The sequence below is a fragment of the Elaeis guineensis genome, chromosome 10 (assembly GCF_000442705.2).
Source record: "Elaeis guineensis isolate ETL-2024a chromosome 10, EG11, whole genome shotgun sequence".
Taxonomy (NCBI): domain Eukaryota; kingdom Viridiplantae; phylum Streptophyta; class Magnoliopsida; order Arecales; family Arecaceae; genus Elaeis; species Elaeis guineensis.
The window spans coordinates 6,315,199-6,330,931 of record NC_026002.2 but is presented as its reverse complement, the minus strand read 5'-3'; the positions used below and the strand labels follow the sequence as shown (position 1 = coordinate 6,330,931).

The following is a 15,733-nucleotide window of genomic DNA, read 5'->3' as shown; positions in this document are numbered from 1 at the left end:
CTAGAGAAGTTTTGATTTGGTTCTGATCCAACAAGGAAAAAGAATAATTATTCCACAATAAAATAGAGTAGAAGCCAACATCTATTATGGTTGTTCATTCTGTTCAAAGAATCTCTGTTCCGAAACTATACATGAGATTTTCATCTCTATGGCTCCCCCCTTTTGTGCATAGTACTAAGGAGAATAATCCATGAAATCAAAATTTAACTGTCCTCATTATGAGTTGACAGGAGCTGATATTTCTACAAGAAATCTCTAGCCAGCCTTCCTACACGAGGTTATATATATGTATAACACTAATCATATTAGTAATAGATGGAAATGGTAACTCCAACAATTTCTTGGACCATTGGCTCAAATCACCTCATATCATGGATGATTTCAGAAGTACCTTATCAACAACCATTTTTATCCGGCTTTTACCAAAGGTTTGGAGAAAGCAGTGATCAATAGGATTTCCCTAATCCTCCCTCGTGAAATTCTTTTTCCTTGCTATAGGGGCCAAGAGATTGGATCTAGCCATAAGAAGAATGCTTAATATAAATAGCTCACATCTTGGTCTTTGACCCTCTCAATCACTATAAGCACATGGTTTTAAAGAGGTAATACAAAGAAACATAGCAATCATTTGTATTTCCTTTTCATCTCTTTTTGAAAACACAATATAGTGGGTGGCTTAGAAATATACAAGGAACATAAATAAGAGTGGCAGGTCTGATTTCTTTATCTAGGTGCCAAGCGATGAGATAGAAGAGAGGGTGCTGGTCAATGCAAGCCATGAAAGGACAAAGGAAAAGTTATACAAATTTTATTAAACAAAAGGATCCATCCAACTCTTTTGAGCCCCAGCTTACTGTACAGAAAGTGGCACAAAATATATGAAATAAAATCCATCTCACTCATCCCCAATCCCTGTTTTTGAAATGGATTCCTCCAAAAGCTCTCCCCCTTCTTCCTTTTCTCCCCCATTTTCAAAAGTTATACTACATCCTGGATCTCAGATCACCATTCCTAAATTGATTTCTTCCAAAAACTCCCTCCCCCTCTTTCCCTTTTATTGCAATTTTTATCTTGCACTTGCTTGAATTACTTTGAGAAAGTAAAACAAAAAAGTGTTTAGCATTGGGGAAACCAAGATGGAAGATGAAGGAATGAATCATGGTAAGAGCAAAGTCACACAGGTTTATGATATCCAGGTGGTTCAAGCAGAAAAGGACCCGTTGCTAACTTAATTAAGATCCAATCCAGCTAGCAGCTTGGGATTTGGCACCCTAGGTTATGTGTGTCACCACATACTTGAATCCCAGTCCAGCTAGAATTAGATGACCATCTATTTGTGGCATAGGAGTAATTCACCTCCTATTATGACTAGGAAAGTGTTAGCAAAATCATGAGTTACCTAGAGTCATTAGGGTTGTAATTTATAGTGATTTGGATGCCTATGTGGCTCCATAAAATCACAAAGATACAAATTATGCATGTATATATGCTGGTCATTTAAAAACAAGGTCCAAAATTCTGCATATGGGAGAATACTAATTACGGATTGGCATAGTATGCACTACAATACGGCCCCCTATCAACTAATAGCAAGCCAACATGGTGCAATACAGGATTATACGCACTGTGGCACAGGACAGTGTATATCATGGTACAGTTGGTTTTTCAAACCTCAATAATAAATACAAAGCGGAAAAAGAGGACTCAACACTTATTACAATATTCATTGGTGCAGATTGTAACATAGAAAATCAAACTATCAAATGCAATCTACAATGCCTAGAATCCCCATAAACAAAAAACTCAACATTTTGCAGACTCTGCTTATGCATGAAGTCACATCAAATTTTTACAATCTTAATGGCCTAACAGTGTTTTACTTTTAGGATAACCTGATGCATAGTCAATATGTTTCAAAACACATCATGTTTATTTATAGGCCTCACATTTGACATATAATGGCATAGATTTCCATTTCGTAAAGCCCCAAAATTGATTTTGGCAATGGATGAAAAGTCCTTTCTTCCCACCCTATGTCTACACATGTTAGCATGTATGCTTGCATATATATTTAAATAGAGACATGTACACATGCTCAAGTGCCTGCCTATCTACACCACAAAATTTGTGTTTTGTACATATGTTTGCAGACATCAAGCTCAGACCAGGAGGGCATCAAATATCTGATTCATATATTTCAGGACAATCTGAGACTAGCTTGACCGGAAGTTCAAATCAGAGAAGCCTAGGCATGGACAAATTCAGATACAGATTGACATGCCTCAAGCCAGCCTGAGCTCATGACCATTCCCAGACAAAATCCACGTTATTAGGGCAGTCCTTTGTAACAAAGCAACATGGTATAAATAAGGGAGCATACATCCAAAATTAAGGGTAAGAGCTCCTGAACTAATTTGGTATCAGAGACATTTACAAGTTATGACCAATGAGACATGAGATCAACATTGATTTTGAATTCATCTGGTGAGAATTTCTGTAAGGCAATGTAAATGCTGGACGGATTTATAACCATAGATAATCTTTAAGGATCTGCGTCATCTCAAACTCATCTGATGAGTTTCTCCAAGTGCATGGGCAAGAACTTAAAATCATGTAAAATAGCAAAGGTATAGAAATGATCATCGAAAGCTTACCATGATAGCCCCAACCACCTCTACCTCGCCCACCACCTCGACCCCAATTCCAGTTCCATCCACCATTTTCTACATGAACAGAAGATTCAACAACCATTGCCAAAGAAGAAGTGCAAGAAAATACAGGTGAAAACTAGAACCAGCCAACCAGGTAATCTCGGTTTATTGATGACAGATATCTGTCCTATTCTGGCTTAAACTCCAACGGGCCCTAAAGGCCAGCCAATGGAACCCTGATCAAGCATCTATTATAAATTTGTGTGCATACAAAAATAGGTGGGTTACCTTGATTGTTGCCATATCCGCCGTATCCACCTTGGTTGTTGCCATATCCGCCGTATCCACCTTGGCTGTTGCCATATCCGCCGTATCCACCTTGGTTGTTGCCATATCCACCTTGATTGTTGCCATATCCGCCGTATCCACCATATCCTCCTCTACCCCAACCCCTTCCTCTTCCCCTACCTCGACCACGTCCACGTCCATATGAATCTTTATCAGGTAAGAAAATTATTAGCGGCTTCAATCATCCAATATCTTACCAATAAAAAATTGTACCTTCATTAAGTTGACCTTGTGCTTGTCTGGGCTGACGCTGCTGCTGTTGATATAGTTGTGGCTGCTGGAATTTTTGTTGTTGCTTTAGCTGCTCTGAGAGCAATGGAGCTTGATACCTACCAAATGAAGTAGGGAACTCAAAATAGAATTAAAATAACATGAGCCACACCCAACTATGGAAATTGCCAATTGTATTTCATCTCCGCAGAAAAATATTTCTGCCATATATTTTAAGACAGTACACAAAGTACCAAATGAATTACCCAGGCGAGTTCTTATTTAGCTCTCTGGTTGATAAAGATATTGACATCATGGAAACATGGCGTGTCGTCTCCAATCTGTAAAAAAGGTATACGATGTAAGTATATTACTAGCATCTAATTGAAAAATGTAATTAGTCACGACCAGTCAAAGCAATAAGAAACTTAACGGTACAAGACCCTCCTCAATAGGTTCCCATACATCGGTGACACTGACTGAACTGATGGCCGTATCTTGATGTAACCCAGGAATTTTTTTCTGCACTCAGAATAAATGATGAGGCAGCTTTAAGAGTTAAAAATAAAAAATAGCATATGAAGAAGTGGGGGAAAAAAAAACCATAAAACATAGCAATATGGAGAAGTGGAGACTAACCTTTATAATCTCGGCAACAGCCACAGCCTTGCTGATTGCCTGTCCCATTGCCTTTAAGACAATCTCTCTAACCCTCTTTTCCTGATCAAGCATCATCCCGAAAATAATAAACATAAAATTAGTTTTTGAACACTGTCAAAGCGTGCATACATGTGAGTCAGCACATACAAATATGGGCAAGGAAAATGATTACAAAATCATATCCAGTGAAAAACAAAAGAAATTAAAGTAGGAAAAGAAAAGCAAAAACAGAATTTCTGCATTATACGTTCTAGATAGATAAAGTAAGCACCTCTCCTTCAACAAGATGAAAGTTTGAGGTTTCATGAGCAAGGGTTTCATAGATTCATGATTATAATATGATCAAAATTGGCACTAAACAAGTTAACAGAAGTCCACAACTAGTAAGTTCAGCAATACAACAAGCGCTTGCCAAAAAAGGAAGAAAATTTTCATTAGTTAACCTTCAAATTATTCCAGTGCATAACTCAAAACTTATATAGGCAGTACAATGACCTAGCTTAGAAGCAATCTAGAATAAACTCAAATTGTATACATTAAAAGGAAAACACTAACAGAAAACTAAAAGTTAACAGAAGATTGATATGTTCAAACTATACAGCACATGATTCCCCATCTCGGTACCAGGTCCCGTACTGGTACCAACCTATTATTGTGTCAGTATGAGGCCGGTTCGGCGTGCCAAATGTCAATACACCCACTGTACCGTATATTGGTACGGAACCGATATGGTATGGTATGTCCCATACCGCCCGGTTTTGTACAATATGGCAAATCTTAACACAGTATAATTATTCAAGGCCTAGTTACTCCACACAATAGAGTCCTTTGGCAGGTTCAAATATAGATACTAAGAAATCGCTTTTGAATGCCATTGAATGTCTTGGTGAAAACCCATTCTGTACCCACTCTATACATTATTTTAAAAAATAAGATACTATGTAATTATGATCAACATCAATATGCTAATATAGATTTCATAGCACATGTCTAATTTTTTTTCTGTACAACCTTCTTATGGAAGAAGGTCCCAATTGCCTTTTTCAACATTTTGCATGTTAGAAATAAATTTTCATATTTTCATTTTATTTATATTTCTTGTGTTTTAGATTGAGTCAACTAGGAGTTCAGCACTCTAACAGACACCAAAATATCATCAATTGTAAGTTCAAACAGACTTACAGTGGTGTAATTATAGCCCCTAAAGTATAAGAATCATTGGATCTAATAATATATTTTTAACAAAATTTGTTCCTAATAATAATCATTATCATATGCAGACTCTCGCTGGTACCAAAAAAAAACCATCATGAATCAGAATAAATGCTCAAACATAATTAGTTTCTCATGAATGAATTGATCTATACTTTTGTTGTGAATCATAACATTGTCATGTAAGACTTATGGTCTTAACAAGAAGATGGTGATGAATACCCAATAAGAACTAGCACACAACCTTTACATATAATGCCAAAACCAGATGCAGCAGAGCTAGATACCAAAATCCCTACATTGGAGCACCTTGTAACTTACTTTTGGATAACATAAGGCAATTTTTTGATTGTGTTTAAAAGAAAAGGCAACTAGTAGTGCATTCACATGCTTCCCATTTTATATAAAAGGAAATATTCCTGTTATCTAATGTATTGATCTGAAAAAGGATGGCAAACATGCTTTCAACTTAGTTGATGGCCCATGGGCTTATTTTGTCAGGATCCACTGATCCTGGCAGTGACCAATATATAAGTAGATTTAAAAAAATTGACTGAAATCGGCCACTTAGAAAATGTTCTATTGCAGGATACATCCCTAACCTGCATGAAATGCTCCAGTATTCCTTTCTTCCTATATTAACGCTCATGGAGTGTAGGAGTTGCATCAATTGAGATTTGAGAACAAACTGATTGAGTCAACATGTGTATATGCAGCAAATATTTCAAAAGGCATCAGTAAGAGAGGCACTCAAAACTATTTCAACAGTCTATAAACAGGGTAAGATGCAAGCAATCATCTAAGAATATTGTAAGCAAAGCCTTATAGATAATACAAAGGCAACCCTAGATGGGAATAATTAACAGTTCGTGGTTCATAGAACCAACTCCATGAAGTTGGGGAAGCCTTGATGGTAATTAGAGCTTACATGCACAAGCAATCCTCTTGAAAGAATTTAAGACCAAAATTTACCAATTGAAATACATTAGGGATCATCCGACTTGAAAATGCATTGCTGCTTACGACCTATTCTTTTTTTAAAAAAAAAGGTTTAAAATCCAAAAGTCAAGTGCTTGGAGGTGCATACCTATGAACAGTTTGAAAACAGCAGACAATATCCTATAATCAATGTCAAAAATGCACAATTAACTACATAGGTTGAGAACCCATAGCAAAGCTCAAAACATGTGCTTCTAAAAACATGCATAAACTAAAGTTTATCAGGTTCGGTAATTCTAAACCATAATTTAATTATTATACCTTGTTGCAGGAAAAAAGGAGAGGTGCTTCATCACATGTACAATGAAGATCTACAGGGGCTCTAGCAAGAAAAGGTACTTTAATGTGTTAAGGTTGCAGGAAAATGAAGGGAATAACTAAAGCAAAATGTGTAGAGATTCAGGGGAAAGACATGGAGTAGCTTGGACTTGGAGTAAAATCTAACATGACCCTACGTAGGAATACTTGGTTAATGAGGATCCATAATGCTGACCCCAAATAGCAGAGAAAAGGCTAAATGGTTATGGTTATACCTTACCACTGAAACTGTACTTTTAATACACATGTAAGAAATCTCCAAACTATACTATTTTGGGTGTCTGTGCATTTTAAATGTTGTAAATCATGATCAATGGTGTGATCTGAATTCTAAAAATCCTTGCATTTTCAATACATTGAATTGAAGCTTAAAATAAGATGTGAGCCCAAAAATTGAACAGCATAAAGACATGAGTGATTTATATTGCCCTTGCTGTTAATTACAACCTAAAACACCTATAATCATTAAAAAAAAAAACAAAAACAAAAATCCATTCATCAGCCCAAATAGTGAATGAAAGGTGCAAAAGAAATGGATGACCAGCAGCATCCAAAATGCCTAAAACCAAGAAACATAGGGGTGATTTATGATTTATGTCACCCATGCTGCTAATTACAACCTACAGCTCCTATAATCATTAAAAAAACAAATCACAATTTGTCATCCATGCTTCAAGCACTCACAAATTGTATGACCTTTAATAGCTAAATGAGTGACTTGATTTGGTTTATTATATAAGTATACAAATTTCCTAAATATTAGACCACATGATAGAACATGTGCAGTCATGTTCAACATGTTGCCTTCTTCGGTTTCTCATAATGTCATGAACATTTCAGGAAAAAGTCATTTCTTGATGAAAATCCTCTAATCCTTAGTTGAATTTGTGCATAGATACAATTTCAGTCAAAAACTCATTGCCTTGTATTGTTTGGGAAAAAAATATGTATGTATAAAAAGAAATGCTTAATCCTTGATTTTGCCCTTTGATGGTTATGGTAAAAATGATGATTAAGGTCCTAATGGTGATCTAGTGTGAGAAACTTGCTCCAACTGTCGCATATAGAAAATGTTAAAGCATATTTTTAAGTCAAATACATCCAAGCATATTCTTATACTCTAATACGACCTAATATTGTCAACATGCAATACTAGTTATGCTAGGAAATTTGTAAACAATATGTACTATACAGTACAATACAGTACTAACTATTAGTAAATCCTCCGTTTATTTCTTTTTATACCTTATTAAAATAACTCTCCTATTAGAACCCAGCCTACAAAAATCAACCACACAGATTTAACCTTGAAAAATCATTCTCCAATTTTTAGTTGAATCTGAAACTTATTTTATGCAGTTCCTTTTAAGTCATAAAAACATGTCATCATGCGTTGTTTTAAAACCTGGGAGTTAGCGATCAACTATATTCAAGAATATGTTTATGAAAACAAAATAATCTTAACCCCTTTTACCCTCCTATTCCGACAAAACCTAACTATTGATGCATTTCTTGCTCCTTTGTCTTCTATCCAAACAATAATAATGAACAAAATTAATAGGAAGCAAGCTGATTTCCCCTAGATTCCTAATTTTTCACTCGTTGTAACCAAATCTATTGCCAAAACATTAAGCACTAGACTGAGGGTTTGAAATCAACACTTACCAAGTAATTCAATTAGCCCAAGAAGTCTCAAAGATCCCTTATAAGCTACAAATTCCACGTTAAGAGGTCTTGTCCTATTTCAAATTTCTTCTATGTGCACTTATGCTGCATTGACTATGGAATAAATTGATAGGCTAACTTTCTCCTAACCCATTTTACACTAGAATAAACTAGTTCACCCTACAGGAAGGAAAATGTACCATCCACTTTGCCTTCAGAAAAAAATACCTACTTTTCTAGCATTTGGTGGGTTAAAGTGCAACAAATGGGTTCAAAGGGGCATTCATTCCATTCAACCCTCCTTTATCCCCTGAGCAGATGCAACTTTAAGATCTACAAAAGTTATATTTGAGGGTGAAAATATCTATGAAGCACCTTACAAATATAATGGAGATCCCTCAATTTTGAAAACTTATTCCATTTTATAATACATTTCTACTTTTCCCATTTTCCTCTTTTTTCTGAGCAATCAATGACAGCAGCCTCTGAATTCAAAGGTTAAGCACAGGAGATGTGCACTGTCCCTAGTGACTCATACAATGTAAATCCTAAATAAGATAAGCATAACAAATGTTAAACCTAGTGCATGTGAGTCTAAGATTGTCAATATCTTCAAAACATTTAGACAATCCAAAGACAACATCATTAAGTGATAAGACTAATAACATCTTTAGAGAACTAGACAATGAGATTTCGTTGTCATTGAGTGCTACCATAAGTTACAGCCACCAACAAAGCTTTTTAACATAGTCATCACATTGAGTAGAATCTCCACCTTAGATTGCAAAACTGAAGGATTGTAAGAGCACTCTCCATCTAATGAGTCCCCCAACCTAACTTAGGTTATATAAGCTCTATTTTTACAATGGCTTAGTGCAGCAAAATCCAGAAGGACTGCACATTTGCAATATATACCATTTTCAAAAACTATAGTAAGTGGAGAATTTCAGGATACAAGGTAGGATCAAAGAAATTCAATATATGGACTTGCAAATACAAAGCACAAGTAGAATAAAGCAGCATAAAATGATATCATGATGGCACTAGATCCTAGATATTGGCATTGCCATGCCAAAAAAATGCTCCTAGTATTTCCATATCATCATAGGACCAGATGCTCAACAATGCCATACTAGTAAGATGCTTCTACTACCATCCACCAATGTAGAGCCCTTCATATAGACAAAGAAAGGCATCATAAAGCACAATTTAGATATTTCCATACTCTTGATTTCATATGAAACCACACTTTACTATGCTAGTGCATATGACAGAATATTTCTAAAAAATGAACATATCTCATCTCAGGAAATGCTCCTAAAAGCTTGTTAAAACAATAAATGCAAAAGTTGTGAGAAAAGGCAGCAAGCAATCTCCTTGTATCAGCACAAGCAAATGAAAACAGTAGACTCATGAATAAGTAATCATAACTCATGCATAAAAAGATAATTTTGTACCTTGATTTAATGAATTTCATCATGTAAGAGGTAGATAATTTCATGACCTACTTGTATAATTGGCATAAATTATAATTAAAAATAATAATAAAAACTTGACTAATCATTCAAAAAATTTGAAAAGATTCACTAGCAATGATCTTGTAATTAATTGAAGTAGTTTATCTCTAGATAATTTCTAACGAACATCACAAATGGCCAAATGGTGCAGCAAATTTTGATATGACGCACTGAAAAGACAAAACCTCTCTATATAATTTCATAGGAGTGCACATGCTTTCAGGAAGATGCAATTATACCAAAACCAAACCAGTTGCACGGTTTTGAGAAGACACGGCATCAAAAGAAATAGACAACCCACTGGTTAAAAGAAAACTCCAAACAAGTATGAACAAATTTAACGCTGTATAATTATTTATAATTAACATAACCGTCGAGTTGATAAAAATTAAGCAGCTCATAAGAAAAATAATAATAATTAAAAAAAAGATAAAGTACCCTTAATAAACCACTGCACCACAAAATATATGTAAAACGGGGCCGAAATGCATGACAAAAATATATGATACCATTAACAATCCATCATACCCGAAAAAACTGGGTGCAGACTGCATAGATATCCAGAAATTGCAATATGACATCCAAAGAAAACAAAATCAAAATAAAAAACAGAGGAAAAATCAAAAGAGAATGCCGACCGAACGACAGAGGAGATTTTTCACCAACAATCACAACAGGCAATTGATTAAAAAAAAAAAAAACTACGAGCTTAAAATAGATTCCACGGCTCTATACAAAGGAGACAGCGAGAGAAAGACGATATACCTGAAGGAGGCTCGAGGCATAGCTGACATAGTTCCGGATGAGGCCCTGGGTGGTGATTCGAATCTCGTTCTCGTTAATGGCAGTTTCGGGCCGCGGCTTCTCCACTCTCTGGTATCTATCCATGGCTGGACCGGAGGAGAAGTTTCTTAGGATTAGGGGTTTGGGATGAGGACAGACGAAAGAGAGGGGCTGTAAAACCCTAGAATGGGGTGTACACAAAGAAGCTAAAACCTTAGAATCGGAAGCTTTAAAGCAAACCCCCGTATACCGATGGAAAAGGGAACGTGAAGATTAGGGCACGAACACTATTTTCCGTATTTGAGAAGTACTAGAAAAGATTGTATAAGAAAACTAGGGCATGCAGCCGCTCCAATCAGCTCAGGGCATCGCATCACGTGGGCCCTCGAAACGTTCGATTTGCCGGTCGTTTATCGCGGCTCATATTTTGGATCAGGAGCGGTGCGGAAGCCATTAGGACTGGGCTGGACATCAAATCAGCATCGTCTGGTTCCTAAACACCGTTTCGTCCTCGTGACTTCATGGTGGCGGAGATGGTAGACCCGTTAAGATTGGATCGAATATCAATATATTTATTTTATTTTATTTTTTTGATAAATATAAATATATATATATATATATATATTATTTAAATATTAAAAATTTTATATTTTAAATGGATATAGATATGATTCGAACATCGAAAATATGAATAAAATTATAAATATTAGTTGGATAATTAAATTTTATGATTATAGAATCAGATATATTACTAATAGTAAATCAAATTAATATTATATTTATATGTTATATATTTTTTTAAAAAATTAATAAATATTATATAAATTTATATAGTGTTATAGCAGTTTCAGATATTCGGATACAAATCGGCTAGTTGTTTATCATATCCATATGGATATCTATTTTTTTTAATAGATATGGATACACCGATATTAGTAGAATCTTTAAATTTTTATTCATATTCGAATTAATTTAGATATAAAAATAGATCTGGACGGATATTATTCATATTACTTCCATCTTTTTGGTTATAGAAAATATTAAATTTTAAATAAATCTATCCATAATTTTACTAAAAATAAATAGAGTTCAGGCTCGAAGCTCAATCATGATCAACAATGATACCAATGTATCTATATGATTTTGGATTTGTCGAAAATGGAAATGGTGCAACCATCCACACCGGAATAAGATTAGAACGGGTTTGAACCAAGCTGCATCTATTGGTTTTGGCCAATTTTGGTTGGTTCTACGTGGTTCACGAGGCTGAATCGGGCTCGTTTGCAAAAACCCCAATCCCCACATTTTCAATCAATCTCTCCCTTCTTGCTGCCTCTTCGAAACACTAGTCATGGCCCTCTTTCTCTCTCTCTCCTCCCTTGATCCCTCAACCTTACCCTCCACCTAATCCCATCCTTTGATGACACCGTGAGAGATCTTGCTGACGGCTCCATACTGGATCAACAAACTCCAACACCTGGTCAATGGGCTCAAGCCCCCAATCCATCTCCGATTCTCTCTTCGTTGTTTGTTCATTTTTGTTGGCACTTGATTGACACCGATATACATACCATGTGTTATTATGACACCACACTAACTGGATACTTGGTTGGCATGGGCCAAACGATATAATATACATAGCATGATATGTTTTACGATATCCTCTAGCAAAAGCTATTGTGTTAAAAATAAATCTATTATAAAAGACCGATCCTATCCATCCATCTCGTTTCAGAGACTTGCATTAATAGTTTCTATTATCACCCATTGCTATTGTAGGATGTATCCAACTAATTATCTTATTCTCTTGAATTGCTCCTTTGTCATCATCTCGACTGATTTCAAATAATTTGGACATATCGTATAAATCATGAGGCTTTATTTTTATACAATATGCTGTTAGGACCCTTGATATCATTCACATAGTATACTTATTCTACTTGACATGCTAGTACGTAGAACTTATTTGTATTTAAGGAACATATGATATTTCTTTATGTATTAGATTAACATGGAGTTTTCTGTCTCTACTGATAAAACCTCTACTACCACTAACAATCCTAAACGCCACCAAAATTTATCGTGTGCCATTAATTGCTCTATAATATTATATCAACATGTCTTGTTGACCCCTATATATTGAGACAACTACCAGCAATTTGGTGGAAACAAATTCGAAGGCTATCTTGCATACTTGTGCATTTTTATCATCTCTTGATTGTATTTTTGTTGTGCGTTTAAACTTGTTGATATGCTGGGCTTTGCCCCAAGGTTAACTTATTGATATGTTGGGTTATGCTGAACTTTACATTTACTTAAGCTCTAGGTTTAGACCTCAAACTTCTTAATTATTTTTTTATTTCTAAAAATATTTTAAAATACTTGAAATATTAGTAACTAAATATTTTCAATATCAGTTTTCATATTCAATAACTAGGCTTGTAAAGAAAATTAATGATTGCACACAATTGGCGGTTCAACTCTAACCACTCGCCACCTTGATGGTTTAATACATCTTGATACTCGTAAGTGTTTGATAGATGGCTTTTATCCAATTATAAATATAGGTTAATTTTTTTAAAAGGATAATTTTTGTACATCATACTCGTGCAGAAAAAATGTATTATCTCATCTGATCGGGCCATGTAACCATCATTTTTCAATATCCTTCATTCTTTATAACTTTTGAAAGGAAAATTATGATATCATGTGTATACAGAAAGTCATAATTTAATTGCAGGATATCATAATATGACCACAGGACGTCATAATTTTTCAAAAGATGAGAATATTTTCATCATTCAAAAATTTAAACAAAAAATAGAATAGTAGACATTAAATACGCATTAGAAAGTGTTGGCTATGTGCTTTAATATGATTAGATAGTACGCTCTATGCAATTTTATTGCATCATGCATAAAAATTTTCTCTTTTCTAAAATTCAATATTGCTTGGCCTGACCTCATGATTCAACTTCAACTTTCCTGGGCTAGGCCTATCCCAAAGAACCAACTACTTTGAGGTGCGGTCTTTCTGTTGGTAGGGCCAACATGGCACCCTAAAACCCAAACCCACTCACTGATTTATGCTATGAGCAGGTGAATATGAAATCTTCCAACACATCCAAAAAAATTGATAGCCCGTATCTCATTCAAATATATATTTATTGGGTTGTTTTGGCAAAATATTTGAAGAGTAGACTTGTAAACAGCTAATGCCGCATAAGGAGCCCCCTCTCCCGAGGTTTCTGAAGATCAATTTCGACGGCAGTACACGGCACAGATGGGATAGGGCTGGTTTCACACTAGAATTGTTAGGATGCACCTTTTTTATCAAAACAAAAAAAAAAAAAAAAAAAAAAAAAAAGAAAGAAGAATGATTGGTGTTGGTTTGCAGAAAGAAATGATAATGTTGTCAATGGCGCTCAAACTCATAAAAGGCACATTTTGTTTTTTGAAAAAAAAAATAAAAATAACAGAACAATCGCTTAATAAAACATCCACACTTTAGTTCAATGCAACTAAAAAGCTGTTAATATTCTGCAATAAAGTGTTGGATGATTATTTTGGAGACACATATAATGAACTCACAAAATTTGAAATTGGTAGAGCAGGCTGCTTTACTAGAAAGATTGATTAGTTTATATAAACAATCAATAATGCCATCGATAGTATTTGAGCTTAAGTACATCGTACTATGAACTTGCATTTTATAATTACAATCTTGCTTGTGGTTTGTTTAACCGTTGGATATTGGATTTATTCACCAAGATATCTAGAGTTAGACTCAGAATCCATGATTATTTTGGAAATGTTTGGATTGACTTGTGCTGTAATCCAAGTGTCTTTTTCCAAAGTAATATAAAAAAAAAATAATTACAAAAATAATTCAATTTTTAACTTATTTATCGATTTGATGTAAAAACGATAAAACACCATTCAAAATGGTATTTTATCATCCACGTCACCCACCCCTATTTTCCACATAGACCATGCAAAAAAAAAAATTAAAAATACCATTTGGTATGGCATTTTTAAAAATGCCATTCTAAACAGCATTTTTAAAAACGCCATACCAAATAGCACTTTTAAATATTCTCCAAAAAATAAAAAAATAAAAAAATGATCAAAAAAAATATAATTTTAATTTTTTAAAAAATAAAAATTATAATTTTGATAAAAATTAAAATTATTTTTTATTTCAAATTATCTTTTTATTTCAAATTATCTTTTCAAATTATCTTTTTAAAAAAATATATGAAAAAAAATTATTGTAAAAAAAATAAAAATATCATAAAAAAGAATTGAAAAGAAATAAATATTATAATTCAAAATTTTAAGAAAATAAATATTTTAAATTTAATTCAAATAAAAATCATCATTTCATATTACAATCTCCTTTTCGAATTAATTTTTTTAAAAAAATATCATAAAAAAGAAAAATTTTGAAAAAAAATTAAAAATTATAATTTGGAATAAATTTTTAAAAATTCAATTTTAAAATTTAATTAAAATAAAAAAATAATTTTAAATTATTTTCTTCATTCAAATTTAATATTTTTAAAAAAATATGTAAACTAAAAAAATATCTAAAAAAAATCTTTCTTAAAAAATTTAAAAAATAAAAAATACCTAAAAAAATGAGAAAGAAATGAGAAAAAAATTAAAATTATAATTTTGAATAAAAATAAATAAAATTTTAATTTTAATTCAAATAAAAACCATCATTTAAAATTACTTTGCCCATTTCAAATTATTTTTTTTTTAAAAATGTAAAAAAATAAAAAAAATAGCATAAAAAAGTTAAAAATTTTAAAAATCAAAAAAAAATAAAAATTATAATTTTAAATTAAAAAAATAAAATTTTAATTTTAAATAAAATAAAAAATATCATTTCAAATTACTTTCTCCATTTTAAATTAATTTATTTAAAAAATATTCCAAACAAATGAAAAAAATATCCTAAAAAAATTTCATAAAAATAAAAATAAATGGTAAAAATAGAAAAAATTATAATTATAACTTTAAATTATAGAAAAAATTAAATTTTTAATTTGAATTAAATTTTGATAAAAGAAAAAAAATGCCATAAAAAAGTGAAAAAAAGGGGAAAAATGTGAGAAAAATTAAAATTAAAAATAAGAAATAAAAAAATAAAAATTTTAACTTTAATTCAAATTATTTTTTAATTGTTTTTTAATTAAAAAATAAAAAAAATTCCATTTCAAATTATCTTTTTAAAAAAATATCTGAAGGAAAGAAAAAAATTGATGTAAAAAGAATAAAAAATACCATAAAAAAAGAAAAAAGGGAAAAGAATAGAATTGAAAAAAATAGGAATTCTAATTCTAATTCAAAAACAAAATTTATA

General features: G+C 32.8%; 1 protein-coding gene across 4 annotated transcripts in view; it reads right to left on the bottom strand.

The window, feature by feature from the left end:
* LOC105053461 (uncharacterized) overlaps window positions 1-10,675 on the bottom strand; it is a 12,139-nt gene extending 1,464 nt beyond the window's left edge. The window contains exons 1-7 of one of the 4 annotated variants that reach the window (XM_019853023.3): window positions 10,346-10,675; window positions 3,849-3,929; window positions 3,643-3,731; window positions 3,476-3,550; window positions 3,213-3,328; window positions 2,940-3,119; window positions 2,655-2,723 (exon numbers count right to left, since the gene is read on the bottom strand). In XM_019853023.3, coding sequence (XP_019708582.1) covers window positions 2,655-2,723; window positions 2,940-3,119; window positions 3,213-3,328; window positions 3,476-3,550; window positions 3,643-3,731; window positions 3,849-3,929; window positions 10,346-10,468 — 733 coding nt within the window. In that variant the 5' untranslated portion in view covers window positions 10,469-10,675. Of the gene's footprint in view, window positions 1-2,654; window positions 2,724-2,939; window positions 3,147-3,212; window positions 3,329-3,475; window positions 3,551-3,642; window positions 3,732-3,848; window positions 3,930-10,345 lie in introns of all 4 variants that reach the window. The other 3 variants (XM_073244196.1, XM_019853022.3, XM_010934621.4) reach the window with 3 other exon arrangements.
* Window positions 10,676-15,733: the final 5,058 nt, after the last annotated feature.